Genomic DNA, 21,514 nt, shown 5'->3' on the forward strand with positions numbered 1-21,514 from the left:
TTTTCATCTCTCAAATTGTAACATTCTCTTTGGGTGTCTATCTTTTGTATGTTCTTTGTTGCCTCGTTAAAACCTTGTCATGGAAAATCCCAATGGGATAAAAAAAAAAACCATGATAAGGAAAAAGAGTACAACCACACTTACTATCATATTTCTTTCCCTGGAAACAATATCTTCAGGATATGCATTTCAATCAACTCTCTTCAGAGAACTGAGCTTAAGAGAATAAACTCTATTCATTTCTATTATGATATCTAGGGCCTTTAGACTTCTTGTCCATAATTCTCTTTTGACTTAGACAATAGTTTATTGGTCTATTTGGATTTCAAACCAAATTTCTTACATACAATCGTCTAGAGATTCGCCTCGTACATACGAATTATTCATTTGTAACTATAGAAGTTACTATTATGATTTTCTTTCTTTTCATATGAAATTACATCTTTCAGTAATGAAAAGATTAATAATTTTCTCAAATAACACTCTTACGTATGGTATTTCAGGACCAAACATATACGAGCGTCTTAAATAAAATACTTTAAGGATCTTTATGATAACATCTCAGTTTTAGATCTCCAGTTTAGAATACATAAAAACAATATGGTATTGTCAAAAGTTTTCTTCCAAAACATAATTTTTCTATAACTCTTCAGGAGTTTTGATTATATTCAAATCATGATTCTATTGATTTATAATCTCTTGATAAATACAAATGGATACATTTGTTAACCTTATAATATTTCATATATCCCATAAAATAGTTTGTTTCAATTCGATCGAATATGCAGAGTTCCCGGGAACATGATTTTGATATCATCAATCCTTCATGGATTATACTTTCAGGGATTAACATTTTTCAAGTGGATTGTTTCATTCAAGTTCTTCCTTTATTACCAGACTATAAGGAACTTGAAACTAGTTGCATCTACCACATGAAATTATGTCTCTTCACAATTAATTTCATATTGATCCTTCTTTGTGTGCAACGGTTCATTTACATCTCACTTGTTTTACACCTTTTAGTGTATGGACTACTGGTCCAAATACTTCTCTATTTCACAAGAAGTTTATATCTTTGTCTATTGCATCTTTCTGATTTGGCCAATCATTTCTTTGTGTACACTTTTCAATAGACTTTATTTCATGATCCTCTTTCTCATTTATTATATCAACTGCTACTTTGCATGTATAATATCATCGACGTCAATTTTCTTATCGGTTCCATTTTGTTTCATACATGACATAACTTATTGAGATCTCTTCATTTGTCTCAGGTACCTGAATTTTCGTCAGTCATGTTTAATTTCTCTTCTGGAGATCATACAAAACTATATTGCCTCGTTTTGACCATTATCAATATATGCTCCTTTTTCATTTACGAGGATTTATCTTTGGAACCAATCTGTCTACCACGCTGCAGGCGTGACTAGCAGTTTGATATTGTTCTTGTAGAACATTTATTCTTATTGGAGCATTTACAGCTGGTATATGTGACTTGATCACTATATTTATATGGGTCGTGTCTGGCAACTGCTTTAGTAAGTTTTGAAATGAATTATCTTTTGGACTTGTATTTCACATTGTGTTTAGCCCGAGGATCAATGATAATTCATTTCAACTTATTTTCTTTTCCAGCTGTTTATTTTCTCTCCCTTATGTTGGAAGTACTAACTCACTTTTAGAATTCATGTATAGCCTTAATTATATTTTTCGGGGATGGCTCTGGATTCTTAAGTGTCAATAGAGATTTATATCCAACATATATTTCCAACCTCATTTGAAAACACATCTTCATTTGAAGCTCTGTGGCGGAGCAACATCCAACATTCTTAGATGAAAATGATTGGTTTCTGATTCTATACCAATGATGGGGAGAACTAGTGAATATTTATTGGCTTGATGCGAACCATTGTTGCTCAAAATGTTTAGCACTTATCTCAGTGAATGTGCTATAGTCGTTAAAGACTTTAAGAAGTGAATTCACCAATATTATAAAAATGCATAGTGGGTGATCAGTCCACTAACATCTTCGTTATTTATGCCAATATCTTATTTTGGCTGGTGAAAACCATATTACCCTTTTATCTTATGGGTAAGCAACATATGTCAAATCATTCGGAAGAATCTTCTGGTTCTTATATGACTATGCATATGACCTTTAAGTATATATTCGCATTATTAATGAACCAAAATGGTCTAACTGATTCATGCCAAATGTAAACTTCTAGTTTACTATACATTTATCTTCATTATACTAATCTTTGTGTAGTACAATATATAAGAGGCTGTAGATATTTTCTCTAAAATACTTATACTGCTTTGAGAATTATTTCTGATTGAAATGTATATATCATTTCGTTTGCTTATTGTCTCAACATAAGTGTCTCAAAATCTTACGGATTTACTTTGAGAAAAATTCATTAATCTTAGTTTTAGTGTAAACATAATCTTCTGGATGTTTGACTTATCATAAAAAGTGAGATTCTTTAACTCTTCCCCTCGAGAGTATAATACTACAGGTTTATCAATCTCGAATGTATCTCATTTTCTTAATCAACAACATATCCTACATGGGTTATGTATTTTTCGTAGATCCTTTTAAATTTTGATACTTATAAAAATACAATACCTTAAGAACTTTAAATTGCATTCTTAAGAACTTTAAATTAAATTTTTATGTGCAGTAATACTATGTATACTTCTGGAGCATCATATATATCCTCTTTTTAAGCATTCTATAAGTTTTACTATCTTGTATTGTACACACAATAAATTTTCTTTCATCTTCAGATGAATTCATAATTTCTTTTCTTTATTACCATGTTTATTTTCTTAACTTTAAGTGAGAGTATGAGTTCTATAAAGAAACTCTTTGGACCTTGACCTCATTTATGCTCACGTCTAAAACCACAATTTATGAGTTTTTAAATGTCATATTCTCTTCAGGAGAATGAATCATAATCAACTAGACGTGATTTATCAATAGATATTTTTTCAATATATATGCATCATAAAACAATTTCTTGAAGAAATTTTACTTTTAAACTTTACATCCAACATAGTTGGCTTTATTTACCGACTTCAGGTCTTGTAATCTTTAAATGCAAAATACAAAATGAGCTTTAGGTAATCACTTCAGGTGATAATACCTTTTTTTATATATATTATCTTCCAAAACTTATGGATCTTTTAGAGTCAAGCTTTAAACTTAAAATCCTCAATATAAATGGTAATAAAATCAAAATATTTCAAATATATATAAATATGTATTAACAAAGGTGTCTTATTATATCAGAAAATAAATAAAACTTTCATAGTAATTATTATATAGACTATATTATTACTCTCATGCTTTTTAACAAAGTTTAACCTATCAATCAATTTAATGAACAAATTTATATCACTGCCAACTTCATGCAAATTGATTTATCTAATCAAGTTTGTTAAACTTGTATATAAAGCATAAAAATACTTATCTTATAAACAGAAGTATATCGGCGATGAAAGTTTCAGCTGTTCACGTTTCTGAATTGGCTGATAACTTGTACATATCTTTCCGAGAGAATACACAATCCTGAAAACTTTAAATTTTGCTCATATAAACATGGCCATTACATTAGTAAATATCAACATATAATCCAAATTATTTTATGATATTAGACCAAAGACTAATCGACTACAAAACTAACCGATTACAAATAATTTCTTTTATGATGTTAGACCATGAATCATAAAGTATGTTTCCTTAATACCATTAAACCATGAAGCATATTAAAGTATAATAAGCAGAATTTAATTCATCAAATAACTATTATTCTTACATATAGACAAGCGTTGATGATTATTAATGAGATATCAAGTTCTTTAGTGCTCAAAGATTTTAAAACCAAACAATCAAACCAATCAAAGATTATATTGCAAATATTAATTAATGATTCTCAATTATTTATAGCATGAACCATATAAACCAATGGTTATCCAAACCAATTCAAACATATTATTTTTTGAACAAACCAATTTAGTATTATAACTTTGACCAAACGTATTATTATCAAACAAGCATATTGGTGACACATGTGTGCATGTGCATGGTTCAATGAATAGACGAGCAAATCGGTAACGCAACTACACGTTATAAAGGTGTTTTCTGTTTGGAGTGTTAACCGAACCAAATCAATTAACAATAAGCGATACACATTACAATGTGTAGAATTAAATTAAACAAAGTCGTTTTAGTAGATCCATCGATCGATGCGTTATAGCCCATAAACCCATCGATCGATGTGTTTTAGCATATGGACAACCATTAGTCATGGTTAATATATTATATGTCATATGACTATAGTATTATGCAATTTTAAAATGAACCATTTATATTAATCATGCAAGCAATTACAAGGAGAAGCGATGTAAAGAAAATTAAACCGATATTCATCTTAAATTCACTCGGAGTAAATTCTCCAACGAATAAACCATAAATAGAAACACAAATAAAAATGACACATAAAAACAAAAGTGCGCGAATCATCTTTCTTGAAATGAAAAATCGGAGGAGAGCGATTTGAAATTTTTGAGAGAAGATAAAATGTTTTGGATGATGAAATGGAGTGAAAATGAGTTGTATTTATAGATGAAAATTACTGTTCATGACCGTTGGAGAAAGGGGAAATTTTTGAAAAATTTTCTTTGTGACCGTTGGGGTGAAATCGAGTGCACCAAAAATTAGTCTGAAAATATCTTATTAAACGGTCAATCAAATCTATAAAATTTCATAAAGTGAAAAATTATGACAATGAAATATTTATGTTATATGACAACAAATCATGCGACGGCTCAGCCGATCAATGCAGAATAATAAATAAATTATACGGCGGCTCGGCCGACCAATTAATAATAAACAGAATATAAGGCGGCTCAGCCGACCAATAAATAATAAACAGGATATAAGGCGGCTTGGCCGACCAATAAATAATAAACAGGATATAAGGCGGCTCGGCCGACCAATAAATAATAAACAGAATATAAGGCGGCTCGGCCGACCAATAAATAAATTAAATTACTAGTAAATAATATAGGCGGTATTCCGGCCATTATAACATGATATAAATAATAGTAGAGGCGGTATACCGACCATTATAACAGGGTATAAATTATACAAATAAATTTTACCGAATCGCAGAGTGATCGTGCTGATAACGTGTTATAAAATAACTTATAATTTATAGTATCGTGAAATTTAAATAAGAGTAGAATTTAATACCCGTAGGAAGCAAATAACACTAGTATAAGGGAGAGAGTTTATTATAAGAAGGAAGAAGAAAATGTAATGATTCTTTGATGAATTACTCTTGTTCTTGTTTATGGTGTACAAAAAAGTGAGATGAGTGATGGTATTTATAGTGAACAACAATAAATAAAATAACAAAGATAGTGCTTAATTTGGTAAATGAGTGGGTGATCATAGTGCTTGATGAGTAGATGATCATAGTGCTTGAGTTGGTAAATAAGTGGATGATCATAGTGCTTGAGTTTGGTAAAGAAGTGGATGATCATTTCAATGTTTATCTTATAACAAAAACCTTATTTTGTAGAAGTATTATTTTTTGGATAATATCATTATTTTTGGAAAATGTGGTAATGTCTTGAAATGTTTAGTCTCGTACCATGGTGACAAAATAGTATTTTAGTTTTCTATCTATCACAGTGTTACTTGATCAATGGATCACGTGCCTGCCATGTGTCCACGAGGGCTATCATATGGCGCTGTCTGCTGATATTTTTTTTTTTTTGATTTCATCATTGCAACTCGTAAGAAGAGAAGCTGAAACCAGACCTTCCTTCGTTAACTGTTTTCAGCTCCAGCTTCTGAAACGGACTGGTCAAAAAGACCAAACATAGCAGCAAGATTAATCAACATTTGTATACCAAGCCAACAACAACAGAGAATTATGGTTTGTATCATGAGGAAGATATTTGGACTAACCTGCTGTTAGGATCATAGTAGAAGCCGCTGATGGATCCGTCACTGCAGGAGAAGCATACGTAGTAGAATCCAGCTATCGTTAGTCCACAATCTGTGCCAACGTTTACAAAGTATTGCTCTTTCCATCTCTGCATCACCATATATAAACCTCAGAGAAATGGATGATCAGAATCGATATGAAACTAAGAAATTTTACCATAAATATGTAAGGGTAATTGCTAAGATCCAATTGCCTCCCACCGTCAGATTCAACTTGTCCCTGCACGATTAGTTCAGAGTGTGACTCAGGAGATGTTAATGACTATACAAGCAAGGTAGTAGAGCATTATACCTGAAGAGGTGCAAAAGATGGGAACTTTGACCAATGTCTCAAATCATCTTCCCTCCTGTGACAAAAATGTATTCACAACAAGAAATCATTAGCTTCAAATCTTCAAGCATAAAAGGGGTTCTGGAACATACGTGGCTTCCCATTTTCCGGTGTTAAAAGTATAATTCTTTCCATCAACAATTTCCCCTTCCCAGAATGTTATGACCTGAAACGCATAACAAACAGTCAAGCATTGTTTTCCCTAATTCAATTCCAAAGGGAAGCAATATGAGAGTAATAAACGAGTAAGAGGTGTAAGGGGATTACAGGAGTGTCTGCCATGGGAACGTTTAGAGCTTCCATAGTGCCACAAAGATATCCATGCTCAAGGTCAACTCCCTGTATCTGGACGTTAACTCTCCAAGCTTCCTCCTTCTGTTGATTAGAGACATTTTGCGTACCAGAAAACGCCTGCAGCATAAGAACATGTAAGTAACAGTATGCAACAATTCAAAAGCCCTCATCTTAACGCTCACAATGAATAAACAATCTGTTGGAGCTAGTGATTGTTCTACAAAACTTATGCTTAGTATAATTTCCCTTGTATTCAGCATACATGCCAACATAAATAAAGATACCAAGCCAGTTAACGCAGACAAGGCTAACAAGGAAGTCATTTGCCCAATGAACAATGTTTGTGTCGGAACAATAACACATGAGATCTTTTATGCCTTGTGTCTTTCCCAAATAGCCAAACATCAAATTAGAAACCCTCCTTCTTGTCTTGAAATTACACTAACCATCTTAGCTAACTTTAATGAAAACGAGTTGCAATTCCTATCAGTACCACATTTGGTCTGACAATATTTGTGTCTGAACAAAAAGACACGACATCTTTTATGCTTTTTGGAATTTCATAAGTAGCCAAACATCAGTGAAAAATCAGCACTCTCGTTCTTGTCTTGCAATAAAGCTGCTCCCACAAAATAAACATCTTAGCTAACTTTAATTGCAATTAGTACCACATACCCGGGAGCCATTTCACTTCTACTAATAAGAAACACCATATGACTTTTCAAGAACATAGTTTCTTTACTTAAAAACTACTTATCCTCAGACTCTCTGCTTTATGATTGTGCATACATTACACACAGATGCACAAGATTGCTACCAACCCATAACAATCCTACAAAGTAAGTTATAATTTTTAAAACATAAGTTGAACCGTTTTTTACCTGGCCGGCGGCAAGAAGTGAGCTACGCGGAAGTGGTGATCGATTCCCAGGATCACTTCCTAAAAATGGTAACAATCCAATTAACTGAGAGACAGAATCTCAATTGAAAAACCCTAAATTCAAAACTGGGAAGAAGAAGAAGGGAGAAACCTGAAACCTGAGCAGGCGCGTTGCTCTCCACAACTCTCACCGGCATTTTCTTCCCCCTGTCGTCGTCGTCGTCGTCTGATCGCCTCCGTAGCGTTCCCGATGTAATAGAGATCCAACACAACGAAATGGGCTCGAGCCCATTAAACACAAATCGTATCCGGTTAAACCGGTTAATCACTCTCTAAACCGAATTGTAAAGTGAAATGGGCCAGAGCCCAATAGACAGAGCTCGAATCCAATAAAAACACATCATATCCGGTTAGATTTTCGAATAAGTAATTAGACCGGTAAATCTTGCGAACCGATTAATTAGGGATGTCATTCTCTAAACCGAATGGTAAACCCACTCTTTCCCAAAACCCTCTCCTCGCTTTCGCCTAGTCTGCTCCGTCTCTAGTTTCTCTGAACTTTGTTGCTATCCTCTGCTTTGGAACCTGAGTTTCGATCCTCGCATCCTCTGATTGGGTGGGTTTTGTTTGAAGTTTGATTTCTTTTACTCCAAGTGTTAAAAATCGAATCTTTGCAGCTGACTTCTCGAATCGTCGTCTCTCCTTGTCAAGCAGCTTCTTCCACAGCTCTAAACCAGGTTAGTCTTCTTCTTCTCAATTCACATGAGCATTCTTAAGTGTTATTGGTTTAGCTATTTGACACAGACTTAGGTTTGCTTGAGCTCCTCCTCTGTTTTTGGTCTACCATTCTTCTTCTTAGTTACTTATTTGCATACTGTTGAACGAATCTGAATACAATATTCAATATGCTGTGAATTTTAATTGTTTGGGTTGGATGCTGATATTGCCGTTGTATTCTAGATGTTGCTATTGAAACAGAGCTCAGCTGCTGTTCTTGTCTCTGGGAATCAAACTCCTGTCCTCCTCCACACTTCTCCCTTCACTTCCAGAGTTGGGTGTATTCCAGTGAGCAAAACGTACTCGTCCCAGAGTTTCACCATGGCAAATCTTCACAAGCGTCTTACTTCTTCATCTGAGAAGCTCAATCCTGTGTTGTCCTGTAGCTCTCACGAGGCTTCTCCTATAAGGTACCTATGTCCCTTGTAACTTTGAATTTTGAGTATAATGGTGTCACATCATAACTATTTTTCTTATGTTATTTTTCTTTTCTCTTTTGAAAGTGAGAATAAAGAAGCTGACCATGTCCATGGAGTCTCTGAGATAATTGTGGGAGTATTGGGAGGTGGACAACTGGGTCGTATGCTATGCCAAGCCGCTTCTCAGATGGCTATCAAGGTTATGATTCTAGATCCGTCAAAGAACTGTTCAGCAAGTTCATTGTCCTACGGCCACATGGTTGATAGCTTTGACGACAGTGCTACAGTTGAAGCATTTGCTAAAAGGTCATTTTTTTCTGTTTCTTGAATGTGTTCTATTCCCATTGTTAGTTACAAGATTGAAGTTGTTTTTTGTTTGTTTATTGTCTTAGTTAGATGTGGAGTCTTGACGGTTGAAATTGAACATGTGGACGTGGAAACGTTAGAGAAGCTTGAGAAACAAGGAGTTGATTGCCAACCAAAAGCCTCTACCATCAGGATAATACAGGTTTCTTAACTTCTCAGATCTTTTCAGTTAATTGAAGTTTGTCAAGCAATGTGATTTATACGAGGCAGTTTGATGTTGGCAGGATAAGTACATGCAGAAAGTTCATTTCTCTCAGCATGGCATCCCACTTCCAGAGTTTATGGAGGTTAGCCCCCCTTTGTTCATCCTTTGTATCATGAAGAGTTTATCAAACAGTTTAACCACTAAGCCTTGACATGACAGATAGGCGATATTGAAGAAGCGGAAAGAGCAGGTGAACTTTTCGGCTACCCTCTTATGATCAAGAGCAAGCGTTTAGCTTATGATGGACGCGGCAATGCAGTTGCTAATAGCCCAGATGGGCTTTCTTCGGCTGTAACGGGTAAATTCTTACTACAGATTCTAGTAGAAACTCAACTAGTTTAGTCTGGTACAATGTCATAATTGATTTTTTTTATTTATTTATCCAGCTCTTGGAGGTTTTGGTCGTGGTTTGTACGTCGAGAAATGGGCACCCTTTGTCAAGGTAAAATGACGATTACAAATTCATTTTGTCTCTGAAGTTTATAATCATTTACATATAAAACTTTTAGGAGTTGGCTGTTATTGTGGCTAGAGGCAAAGATGGTTCCATGGTTTGTTATCCAGTTGTTGAAACTGTTCACAGGTAACTCAAAAACACTCGACTATATGAAACTGTTCTTTACTTCTCTACTGACACACTTTGAAATGCACACTAGGGATAACATATGCCATATAGTTAACGCACCAGCAGATGTGCCTTGGAAGATCAACAAACTTGCCACTGATGTTGCCCAAAAGGCTGTTGGTTCTTTAGAAGGCGCTGGTGTTTTTGCAGTTGAGCTGTTCTTGACAGAGGATGGTCAGGTATTCTCTCATACATTTTTAGCGTCTCTTCTACCGCTTTTCTTATAATTTGTTTAACTTATCAGAGTCTTAGTCCTTTTTAGATTTTGCTAAACGAAGTTGCACCTAGACCACACAACAGTGGCCATCAAACGATCGAGGCATGTTATACTTCACAGTTTGAACAGCACTTGCGGGCTGTGGTTGGTCTCCCACTCGGTGATCCGTCGATGAGAACTCCTGCCTCCATTATGTACAATATTCTGGGCGAAGATGATGTAATGGATGTCTCCGCTTTACTTAATGGCGTGAAGTGTCTTTTTCTTATAAGCCTAATGTAACATGCTGATCTTGTTTCAGGGAGAAGCTGGTTTCAGATTGGCTCATAGGCTTATTGCGAGAGCTCTGAGTGTTCCAGGTGCATCTGTGCATTGGTATGACAAGCCAGGTTAGATTCATGTTCTCTTACAGTTCTCTCGTGATATGTTGTCAGTTTTTTTACTGACAAAGCTTGTATATGATGAAATCTTGTTGTCAGAAATGAGAAAACAGCGGAAGATGGGACATGTCACTCTCGTTGGGCAATCTATGGGTGTTTTGGAAAGAAGGTTGCACTGTATATTAAGTGAACAAAGCCATCAAGTACATGGTTAGTTTACGTATAGCATAGTTTGTGGCTTTTTCTTGATCACTTATAACGTCATGATGTATCTGATTGAAGTTTTGTTGCTTGTTGTTTTACACACTGCAGAGACACCTCGTGTGGGTATCATCATGGGTTCAGACTCGGATCTTCCTGTCATGAAGGATGCTGCAAAAATTCTTGACATGTTTGGTGTTACATATGAGGTAAAAAGAAATTGAACTTGGCATTAATCAATTGCTTTAGCATCTCGAATGGTACCATATATGAGAAATGAGTGTCATCCTTGGTTTGGTTAACAGGTGAAGATAGTTTCAGCTCATCGCACCCCAGAGATGATGTTTTCATATGCAACCTCAGCGCATAGTCGAGGCGTCCAAGTGATAATTGCAGGTGCTGGTGGTGCTGCTCACTTACCAGGTATGTCTTAAAACATGAACTCAATCTTGTCCCCACAAAATACTAAATTGTCTGAAAGAAGTGTCCCTTTTCTAGGTATGGTGGCTTCACTCACTCCTTTGCCTGTGATTGGTGTCCCTGTACGTGCTACCCGTTTGGATGGAGTTGATTCACTTCTCTCCATCGTTCAGGTACGGACACATTGCTTCATGTTTCAGTTAAGCTATTAATTGCTTGCAGTTTTCAAATCTTTTTCTTTTTGGTTACCAAAGATGCCTAGGGGTGTTCCTGTGGCGACAGTTGCAATAAACAACTCCACCAACGCAGCCTTGCTTGCTATCAGGATGCTGGGGATCTCTGATACTGATCTCGTCTCAAGGTTCTTTTTTATTTTCTATCCTTTGTTACATAAGAGTCAGATTGAACAAGAATTAAATAAGCTTGTGGGTTTCCTTTGATTGTTCAGGATGCGTCAGTACCAGGAAGACATGAGAGAAGAGAACATGGTTAAAGGAGAAAAACTTGAGCGACAAGGTTGGGAATCTTATTTAAACCAGTAAATCAGATCTTGTTGAGGGATCAGAGAGTTAGCATCGGTTCTTGAGTTGTTGTTCTTGTTGTTGTCATTGATGGTTCCCTGTTGAACCGGTTGAGCCGTCATAGGCCACATTCAACTGTAGATTCGATATTTTTATTACTAACACAAGTGACTTTAGCAATAAAAAACATCCATAACATTATTGGTTTTTAAAATAAAAGAGGTTTGAGTTCTAAAAGCTTGAAGTATGAATCAAGTAAAATGACAAATGCAATAAGTTGACAGAAGTTACGGTTTACTTCTTACAAACTCTTTTTGATCTCAGAGAAATACACCAGAGGTTGGAAACCATGTCGAAGAGCAGCTTCCCAAGCTCTGTGAGAGTTAACCATTGGAACATCAAGACCACACTCGTGTTCCTCCCATCCTTCAAGTGCATGCACTATCCCACCAACTCTCCACGCGCTCATCACTCTCCTCCCCAGCCAATTCTACATTTATACAAATATGTGTTATATATCATAATTAGTTACTGGGCTACCGAGCCGGTTCTCGGAGCTGATTATTTAGTTGTAATATAGTTTTACTAGAGTTAAAGGAATGTATATATACCTCACAAGAATCTATGTTTTGGGCAGAGTCAGGGATGATCATAGCCGGAGTGGTATGGTAAAAGCAGTCTTTTCGAAGTTCAGTAGGAGGAAACTGAGAGAAAGGAAGAAAGTGAGTTCCTTGTTCTGCCATCTTCTGCTCTTCATTGCTTAGCCCATCTCCCACCAACCATATCTAACATCATAAAAATATTACATAGTTTTATATGAAATAATGCTTATTAGCGTTTAAAATGCTTGCTGTTATGTATTAATGCCATTTGAAATTTACACAAACCATTGGGGAGTAATTGGTTGTGAGGATCAGATTTTCCATACAATGCCCGGCAAGGAATTCGGCTAGCATGCAATGCTCTTCCTCACGTAAAACCATCACCTAATTATGGAAATATTTTTAAGGAATTATTAAGGTCAATTGTAAAAAAAATTATGAATATATTGTGTGACCCGAAAGCAAACTACTAAATTGAGTTGGACTTAAAGTAGGCCATGTGACATTGCTTACATGTAAAAAATAAGCTATCAAAGGACTTGATTATATAGATAATGGCATAACGTTTAGATAACACTTCTTTGACTTTATAGATACATGTTGCATGTTTTTTTTTTGGTAACTACATGTTGCATGTTCAAGTTACAATATCGTATTATTCGTTCGATCATATTCTTAAACGCAATGTAATGTAACATTACGTAACCATTTATAACTAGAGAAAAATCATATAAATTTATATATGTAAATAGTTACCTTGATGCCATTTTGGCAAAGAGACCTGACAATGGCACGAGCAACTTTTGTGATTTGGCCTCGAACTAGAACTTCTTTAATGCCAACAGGAATACTATGAATCACAACCTGAGCTGCAAGACTGCTTCCGTCTACAATCCTTATCTTTAGCTTAGGATGCTTTCTTACATACAATTCTCCATATCCATTTAATTCTTCTCCCTAATCATGTATTAATTAGGGTTGATGAATTATGTCTAGAGTTTATCTATCGTTAGAAATGCAAAACATAAAAATAACCAATTGATGCATTAATTGCATGCCTGGTTCAGTATCCCCAAACTCATCACTCTCATACCCTTCTTCTCCGCTTCAAGGATAGCCGTCTCAATCATTTTGTTGATAGATTCTTTCTGCTTCTGCGACTTGTACTGTTGTTGACAAACAAAATTAATTACAAACGTGAAATTATTTAATATTTTGTAGAGATTAGAGAAAGAAGAGTAGAGGCAATTACATGAGACGAGAACTTGGGAAGGAGGTGGGAGTGAAGAGTGAGATCACGGAAGCGGTTTCTCTCGAAGACAAAGCTTCTAAAAGAGAGGAAAGTTAGTATGAATGAGAGCATCAGAGTGAACGGTCTCATGAGTAATAGGTAACACCGAGAAGATAAGGGGTGCGAGGAGAGGGAAGCAAAGCCAAGTCGGAGATGGTAAATAGAGTCGAGTGATGTTAGATGTGTGAGATAAATTGCGTCCGGCTTCTCCTCTTCTTGCTCCAACGATGCTTCATACAATGAGTCACTGCACTTGTCGTTGGTTCCATAGATGTAGTCGTACATTGGCATGAATAGAGAATAGTTCGTCCTGAATTGTGTGTGGTGGAGCGAGTGAAATCTGCAATCATAATATATGCTTCGTTTCAATATTATTTCAATATGTATTCCTAATAGTGGATAACATATGTTTTGTGTTTAGTAACCAAAATTTCCAATGTTTTAATCCTAATTTATTTGTAAATTGTAAAAGTGAAAAACAATATGTTAAAAGGTGAAATAATACTGTAACACAAATGTAAATGTGTCTGAGGTAATGGTGAAATACTATTCTAGTGGGGTTTTAAGGACTTACGAAGGAGTGTAGCAGAGGAACTTAAGAGGAGGGAAGATAGAGAAGAAAAATCTCGGAATGAGCTCGAAGTTGCAGTGGCCCAAGTTGTTCATGAAATCTATGTAAGTTATGTAGAGTGCAATGGAGACGATGGAGACCGTGCAGCATAGAAAAGTCGTTACTAGAGGCATCACCAAGATTAGTGAATAGGCAATGTGCTCCGCAAAAGGATGTACCACCGCTGCAATCAAAACCATGCATTGACTATTATACATGTCATTGTCCTTTTTTTTGGATAAAAAAATACATGTCACTGTCTCAAATCTTTTTTTATTAATATAAGAGATGTCAGTTTCTTTTAAGGAGCGTCATTTTGTCCGTACTAAAGATATACACCATATTAAACAGATTTAAAAACATACATGATGTTACAAAAAAAAAAAAACATATATGAAATTCATGCATTTTGTTGAAAATCAACAAAACCTCTATATAAGCGATTTTTCTATCACAATATTTTGTAAATAAGCTTCCAGCTTTGGCCATAGTGCATATACCTTCCAAATGCGTTGTTTCGAATTTTCTGTTGAAAATAATTATGAGACAAGAGTTTACTTGCTCCCGTATGTTTGAACCGAAAATGGTGTGTTTGTCGGATTCATACAATAAAGAATATAAAAAATAGATTTCTTAAATTCTTGAGGCTAAAGAGAAATCAACATAGAAATCAAATGGAAAATGAACATCAAAAAGATTTTATTGATTAAAGATTATATTACATGTATGATTACAAGTGTAAATAAATCTAAGAATCAATAAGCTCTTTGTATGAAGTGTTTAATGTGTAAAATAAGAGAAGTGATCCCTTCTCATAAGGATGTAACTCCTTATTTATAGAAAGATATGTCTAGGGTTTTCTAGCCAAATGGACCTAGTAAATTGTCTAATGGGCCTCGAGAGAAGGTTAAATCCACCCCCAACAGTAAGTCCCCCCAAGTTCGTTGAGAGAGATGGAATCGATCTCTGCGAAGTTTACGAATAGGGTTTATTAGACAATGAACTAAACACATTCATGCCTATGACGGTTTAGGCGAGTTTATTTCGAACTTGTGCCTAGTAAGAAGCGAGTTTGCTTTAAACTCGTGCTTAGCGAAAGACGAGTTTACTTGACTCATGCTAAGACATAGGCGAGTTTACTGAGAACTCGTGCCTAGTGGAAGGAGAGCTTCTGTAAACTCATGCCTAGCCAAAGACGAGTTTTTGTAAACTCGTGTCTAACAATAAGCGAGTCGACCGCAAACTCGTGCCTAATAAAAAAGCAAGTTCAATTTAAACTCGTGCCTAAAATGCATGTTTACCGAACTATTGCCGACCCGAAGTCTCGTGTTGAGATCGTGTGTGTCGAACAAGTTGTTGGCGTGTATGCTTGTCAGGCTATGATAATGTTGAGAAAGCGTGATGGTTTGTGATCAGTGACGATGAAGTCACCAAGAGCTGTGAGGACTATGATCAAGTCGTCGTCATTTGCAAAGAGGGTCTCATATTCTTCATCTTCTCCGCTCTGTTTGTGTAAGGGGAGAGTGCTTGTCTCGTTTTCTATGTGCGATGACGATCTGAAGTTGTTCGCGTTGAGACTGTTTAGAAGATAAGTCACGACCTCTTGTGTTGGTTCCACATACAAGAACCACTTCATCTAACTAGAGAAAATTAAACTCAATTAATTTGACTTTGTATTGTAAATTGGGTATCTTGAGACGTAAGCAAGCATATCAATTATTAATATGGGAGACCATGTTTAATATATATTAAGGGAAGGTCTTTGTTCTGCCACCAAATATGAAGCGGTGATATCTGGCAAATAATTAACTAATCAGATTAGAGGACTTATCTTGAAAACATATGTTTCGAAAAGTCTTGATCTCCTCGTCACACCATTGCCGAGAAGGACATTAGCTTATATGTTCTTCATTGGGGTCGGCTGTTTGACGAAGAGATGGCGAAACAGTTAACTACTCTGCGAAGAGGATGATGATGACAAGCGACGAACTCGGTGAATTGCTTAGTTAAACAATCTGTTATCATGAGCTTCCTCTCTCTTTCTTCTGCTTTCGTGAGGACGAGCGACGTTGACGTTGAGCGAACTCCGAGAGATCTCGCCAGATTTTAGCTCAAATTTAATATCAAGATAAGATGTGAGCCGCATTTGTAATGTCCAACTCGGGCTTCTCGGTGATGACGTCCTCAAACCTTTGAGCTGCTCGAAAGATCGTGACTGAGCTTGTTTTTGCGTTTGAGTAGAACTCCTTTGAAGACATTTATCAGTTGAGATATTGATGCAATGATCTGAGCAGGGTAGAAAACTTGAGAGCAAAGCAGTAACCGGAGTGTAAACAGAAAGCTCAAGTGCTCAGCTTCTTGTGAGGAAGACGTGATGACGCTTCACTACTGATCCCGAGCTGCTTGTGACAAGATGGTTCTTGCCGAGATCGAGTCTCGAGCTTTGACGAGAAGGAGACGCATAGACGGGGATGAGAGCATCGAAGTCTTGATTCCTTCTCGTCACACCACTTGGCCAAGAAGAATCACCAGCGATACATCATTGTCAAATCAGCATTGTCTTGAATCTAAGGAGCCAATCGAGAGAAAGCTCTCTCGTTTTGGAGCTTCAACATAGCTTGAAGTTGCTGAAAACCTTTGAAGTAGATGATCATGAGCTGAGGAGCATAAAGAGAGACCGAGCTTGTCGTGGTCTATCACATGTTCCTCTGTTTTTTTTTTATTCCTCTCATGCCAGTGATGACGACAGACGATCAGTCGCAGCGGATCCAGCCACGCGCTTCGTGTTCTCCCCGAGGACCCGAAAGAAGTAGGAACGCGCAGTCTCCGAGAACTCTTGATAGCATCTGCTTCGCGGTTTCGTCGCAGCGGATACAGCCACGCGCTTCGTGTTCTCCCCGAGGACTCTTCTGGCTCGATCTCCCCGGCGACTACTGCGATTGTGGACCGGAGACGCGTAAAGTCGTCAACTTTTTGATCTCCCTCCCGGAGAAACATCGGAGCAAACCCACGTCTTTCTTGCCGTAAACCACGACTTCGCCTTCACCGTGATTCTGGATTTGCTGTCGCGTCCTTTGGATGGATCCGGACGTCTAAGAATCTTAGGCTCACGAGAGCGAGAATCGAACCAGTTTCATCTCTCGAGACCGCTCCGACATCGTCTTCTTCTTCAGACGTCGTCCATTAGCTTCCTCCGTCGAACTCGTCAAGAAACAAGACGACTTTTTTTTTTTTTTTTTTTTTTTTACCATAGATCTAGGGTTTTCCCAAGTTTGATATGCTATGATATGCTAGGGTTTTCCCAAGACGACTCTTTGGCCCCCTCATTCTAGCGTCAACTGTTTGAACCGAAAATGGTGTGTTTGTCGGATTCATACAATAAAGAATTTAAGAAATAGATTTCTTAAATTCTTGAGGCTAAAGAGAAATCAACATAGAAATCAAATGGAAAATAAACATCAAAAAGAATTTATTGATTAAAGATTATATTACATGTATGATTACAAGTGTAAATAAATCTAAAAATCAATAAGCTCTTTGTATGAAGTGTTTAATGTGTAAAATGAGAGAAAAGATACCTTCTCGTAAGGATGTAACTCCTTATTTATAGAAAGATATGTCTAGGGTTTTCTATCCAAATGGGCCTAGTAAATTGTCTAATGGGCCTTGAGAGAAGGTTAAATCCACCCCCAACACCGTAGGAGTTTAATAGAAATTTAAACATGTGTTTTAAAAAATTGTGAAGACTGAGAGTAGTAATAGGTAATGCTTTCTACAGGTTCTTTATGTTTTGTGAGGACTGAGGAAGTATATATAAGTTATGTGTACGTACACGTGATCGGCTCGGTGACGATGGAGGAGTGGTGATGTGAATGGTAGCGAGAGTAGAGGAAGTGGTGGTGAAGGGCTCGGTGAAACCAATAGTAGATAAACTCAGCCGGACCCGCGTGGAGGAGAGCGACTAGAACCAGACCATCGAGTCGCCAAAAGGGAAGGGTATCAGTTCCTATCAGGTACACTTTGACTAAGTAAGCAATGAGAGTGTTGAAGATGATCTGATCGTCCCAGGTTCGTTCTCGGTCGACTTGGTCAAACTCTATGGACTTGTTCACGATCCGTTTGGTTCCTTTGGCTGTTCGGTAACGGGAAAAACTTATCCAAACCTGGCTATGAACAATCCGCCACACCATTAGCGCCATTACCAAAATTTTCTCGTGATCTCGCGTTGTCGCGTATGAGTAGATGCTGTCGATAACCAGCGGCGCCAACACCAAATACTGCAATGTTTATCAATATTTTTATACAAAATAAACCTTAAACAACGACCTATAATTGCACATATATATACATTTAAAGATGTTATGAAGCAAATTGGGGCAATGAAATATACCTTAAAGCTTCCAAGTGGTGTCCATGGCCAGTCTGTGAGAAGACCAGGTCTCGATGCCATTCTTTCTCAGTACAAGGATCAATGATGATGACTGTATGAAAATAGATTTGAGTATGAAGAACAAGAGAGAGATAATTTGAGAGATACTAAGTGACTGAATAATTATGTATTTCTGTGTGTACAAATATATAAAGAAGTCCACTTGTAAGTGATTACAAGAAACATGTGTTAAATGAGAATGGATGTAATTGTTGGGTTTTTGTTTTTCTCGTCACATACAACCTCTTATCAACACTTCACTTTCTTCACATCGATCACTTTTTTCTTTGATATGCCATTTCTACTCATCCGGTCGGCCTCAATAGGAAATCACCTAATACTATTGAGTGGCTGATTATCACGCTGTTTAATCCGAGTTTGAAATATTTTTTGGCTAATGCCAAAAGATGTATCAATTGTCTGTTACGCCCTTCCATGTTAACTATTTGAACCAAAGTACAAATCCAAATCCAAATTGACCAAAAGTGATTGTTTAATTCTCATTTGAAAACCGAACTCAAGACCAACGTATATACACACTGAATCTCAAAAATTACAACCAGACTATCACGGCTTGGTTACACATCGATAACTTTGATTCTTTCGGTCATCATTTTCACCCAAATCTACCGCTATGCAGCTTTTGACCACTACTGATTGCTTCAACATTCCTTTTCAATATGGTTGGTGAAGATCCATAAACCTATCTTGAGATGAAAATCCTTATATACTTTTTGAGATGTCGCTCTGGTGAAGACATCTATTACTTGATTAACACTCTTCACATAAGAGGGAAGAGGGAAAGTTGATTACTTGTTGAATATTCACTCCAATGTACAATAAAAACTCTATAAATTAATAATACTAGAATTCTTGTCCGCGCTACGCACGGATTGTACCTTATAAACTTATTTTACATCTTTATTATTATTATTTTTGAAACTCATTTTACATCTTTATATATTTGAATATCTTATACCATTTTACTTTTCAAAAAATTAAAATGTCTAAGGTAATGCGTAACATATGGTGATGGATTTGAGTTTTCGTTGTGGTTTTTTGAACTGATAAATTTCACTTTGTTTTTTATTTTACATTTATGTAATTTCTCAGCTGTTATTTTTTTGATCGAGTGTTAATTATAAATCTATTGACTATTTTAAAATAGGAGAAATAGTATATAATAGTATTTGGTAAATTTTTCATCCAAAAAAATTGTACATCCACCAAATATAAAATATTTTAAATTTTTTTTTAATCCAAATTTTTAATGCTCTTATACTTTGAAAAATAAAACTGTTTTAACTTAATAGTTTGATTTGTTTTTTTTTGTTTTTTAATTTATTCATATCACCAAACTACTGAAAACAAATATATAAGTTTAGTTTTATTATATATTTTAAGTTATCTCTCAGCTAAAATTTCACTATTTATTTTATAACATTTTTGGAATAAATTATTTGTATATGTTTATACATTATTTGATTTTAAAAACAATTTGTTTCATTATTGTTTTGTGCTAATTTGAATTAATTATTTATTTAACTTTCTTAATTATATAGTATAGATGTAACAAAATTATCTGAAAGTGGAACATATTTTTAAAATGATAGGGTAGACATAATTTTTTTTAAGGAAGTTGTGTTGGTGGTGAGAGAATCATCAAGGAGGTGTGGTAGTTAGCTTCGCTCACTGTTGTTTAGAGTCAAGTTTGAGAAACTGGTGTTCATGTTATTACCATATTTCTTTTTCTTGCCTACTTTTATTACTTGGCCAATCGATGTGCTTCTAAAACAGATTTTGCATTCAAACAAAAATTTATTGGTTTGTTCAAGCGTGCTCACATTACTTTTCAAGTATGCTAAATCATTTTAAGATCTTAGTAACTATGACCATGCTAAATCATTTTAAGATATTAGTAACTCTGACCATCTGGAGCCAGGACTTTGGGATGCAACTTATTGGGAATGCTTGCTCGAGCTCAATTACTTGATTTTCGTTTGATGTAAAACTCTTTAGATATATTAAGATACATGGAGAATACACCCTTCAATGTTCACCTTTAGGGCATTCTACTTACATTGAATAAACTATCCTATCATGTGCTGCCCCTTTCCAATGTTGCATGTTCTCAATGGTCTACTTAGTAGAAGCAGTGCCTATGAGATTGGAGTGTCATAAGCTCCGGTAATCCTGCCGGAGCTTCATCTTCTCCAGCTTATCCTGCTCAAGGAAACAGTTCACGAATGTACACATTAGACCATATGCAATAAGATTTTTAGGCAGGTGATAACCAATTTTACTTAAAGCTAATACATCAATTAAATTTAAAGCTAAAGCTACAAAATCTACAGGTTAAATTTTTTTAAAAAAATTAAAGCAAAAGATCCAAAGCTACATCCTATACCATTCAACCCCATCATATAGAGATGAAGAACGAAAAAAGAGAAAAAACAATAGAAAGAACCTCAAAGAATTCACTTTTCTTTGTCATCGGCATGGCGTACGGAAAAACGTTGGATACATAGCTTCTAAGCTCTGAACTTTCTGGTTCGCGTAATTTCTAGAATCCATGAACACTCTCGGCTCTGGCTGAAACCAAAAGTTGGGATTTACTCAACTCACTAATAGTTTTTGAACCATGCCATGTGGCAGTTGAAGAAGAGTGACTTCTGCGAAAAGACATATGTTATCCTTAAATTGAGTCTCCTAAGTATCACAATCTTTTTTCAAGTTATTTTTAAAGTGTATCACAAAGTCTTTTGCCATGTACACACTCTCTAGCTCAAATTTTTCGAATCCAACCTTCTTCAAAGCCACTATCCTCCAAGTTTCAGTCTCTCGCGCACGAAAGACACTATGGTTCATCCATTTTCAAATCTTTAATATCTCCAAAAAGAAAAAAAAAACAAAGCTAATAATTT

At 35.9% G+C, this 21,514-nt stretch overlaps 3 protein-coding genes across 5 annotated transcripts; 1 reads left to right on the plus strand and 2 right to left on the minus strand.

Moving 5' to 3' along the window:
- Positions 1 to 5,583: 5,583 nt before the first annotated feature.
- Positions 5,584 to 7,823, minus strand: LOC125585664 (glucose-induced degradation protein 4 homolog). Its single transcript, XM_048755117.1, has 8 exons — positions 7,679 to 7,823; positions 7,529 to 7,587; positions 6,621 to 6,764; positions 6,446 to 6,519; positions 6,315 to 6,369; positions 6,180 to 6,242; positions 5,984 to 6,111; positions 5,584 to 5,875 (listed from the first exon to the last, which is right to left on the minus strand). The coding sequence occupies exons 1-8, from the start codon at positions 7,722 to 7,724 to the stop codon at positions 5,797 to 5,799; spliced, it is 648 nt and encodes a 215-aa protein (XP_048611074.1). The 5' UTR covers positions 7,725 to 7,823; the 3' UTR covers positions 5,584 to 5,796.
- Positions 7,824 to 8,001: 178 nt separating this feature from the next.
- On the plus strand, positions 8,002 to 11,859 carry LOC125585663 (phosphoribosylaminoimidazole carboxylase, chloroplastic-like). Of its 3 annotated transcripts, none has more exons than XM_048755113.1 (18): positions 8,002 to 8,143; positions 8,205 to 8,264; positions 8,488 to 8,714; positions 8,808 to 9,029; positions 9,120 to 9,231; positions 9,314 to 9,376; positions 9,454 to 9,592; positions 9,681 to 9,736; positions 9,804 to 9,877; positions 9,951 to 10,098; positions 10,182 to 10,355; positions 10,438 to 10,525; positions 10,616 to 10,726; positions 10,829 to 10,926; positions 11,023 to 11,140; positions 11,216 to 11,310; positions 11,392 to 11,498; positions 11,586 to 11,859. In XM_048755113.1, exons 3-18 carry the CDS (start codon positions 8,488 to 8,490, stop codon positions 11,677 to 11,679), a joined length of 1,926 nt encoding a protein of 641 aa, XP_048611070.1. In that variant the 5' UTR covers positions 8,002 to 8,143; positions 8,205 to 8,264; the 3' UTR covers positions 11,680 to 11,859. The 3 variants fall into 3 exon arrangements, with proteins under 3 accessions (XP_048611070.1, XP_048611071.1, XP_048611072.1); XM_048755114.1 differs by having other exon boundaries at positions 8,034 to 8,143; positions 8,242 to 8,264; XM_048755115.1 differs by lacking the exons at positions 8,002 to 8,143; positions 8,205 to 8,264; positions 8,488 to 8,714 and having other exon boundaries at positions 8,805 to 9,029; positions 9,116 to 9,231.
- Positions 11,789 to 18,730, minus strand: LOC106402987 (protein CER1-like 2). Its single transcript, XM_048755116.1, has 9 exons — positions 18,552 to 18,730; positions 17,994 to 18,438; positions 14,126 to 14,345; positions 13,513 to 13,891; positions 13,319 to 13,426; positions 13,017 to 13,217; positions 12,546 to 12,644; positions 12,270 to 12,443; positions 11,789 to 12,148 (listed from the first exon to the last, which is right to left on the minus strand). The coding sequence occupies exons 1-9, from the start codon at positions 18,609 to 18,611 to the stop codon at positions 11,960 to 11,962; spliced, it is 1,875 nt and encodes a 624-aa protein (XP_048611073.1). The 5' UTR covers positions 18,612 to 18,730; the 3' UTR covers positions 11,789 to 11,959.
- Between the last annotated feature and the right edge of the window lie 2,784 nt (positions 18,731 to 21,514).

Source organism: Brassica napus, chromosome C4 (assembly GCF_020379485.1).
Source record: "Brassica napus cultivar Da-Ae chromosome C4, Da-Ae, whole genome shotgun sequence".
Classification (NCBI taxonomy): domain Eukaryota; kingdom Viridiplantae; phylum Streptophyta; class Magnoliopsida; order Brassicales; family Brassicaceae; genus Brassica; species Brassica napus.

Bases quoted from the DNA above. Each gene is read 5' to 3' on its own strand.
- LOC125585664 (XM_048755117.1), bottom strand. From the start codon at position 7,724: ATGCCGGTGAGAGTTGTGGAGAGCAACGCGCCTGCTCAGGTTTCAG. The intron at 6,520-6,620 runs GTAATCCCCTTA...TATGCGTTTCAG, and splicing joins TTCCCATGGCAGACACTCCT to GTCATAACATTCTGGGAAGG. The intron at 5,876-5,983 runs GTTAGTCCAAAT...CTTTTTGACCAG, and splicing joins TACTATGATCCTAACAGCAG to TCCGTTTCAGAAGCTGGAGC.
- LOC125585663 (XM_048755113.1), top strand. From the start codon at position 8,488: ATGTTGCTATTGAAACAGAGCTCAGCTGCTGTTCTTGTCTCTGGGAAT. The intron at 9,377-9,453 runs GTTAGCCCCCCT...TTGACATGACAG, and splicing joins CACTTCCAGAGTTTATGGAG to ATAGGCGATATTGAAGAAGC. The intron at 9,878-9,950 runs GTAACTCAAAAA...AATGCACACTAG, and splicing joins GTTGTTGAAACTGTTCACAG to GGATAACATATGCCATATAG.
- LOC106402987 (XM_048755116.1), bottom strand. From the start codon at position 18,611: ATGGCATCGAGACCTGGTCTTCTCACAGACTGGCCATGGACACCACTT. The intron at 12,645-13,016 runs GTAACTATTTAC...TTCCATAATTAG, and splicing joins TTTGCCAAAATGGCATCAAG to GTGATGGTTTTACGTGAGGA. The intron at 12,444-12,545 runs GTTTGTGTAAAT...TTATGATGTTAG, and splicing joins CAACCAATTACTCCCCAATG to ATATGGTTGGTGGGAGATGG.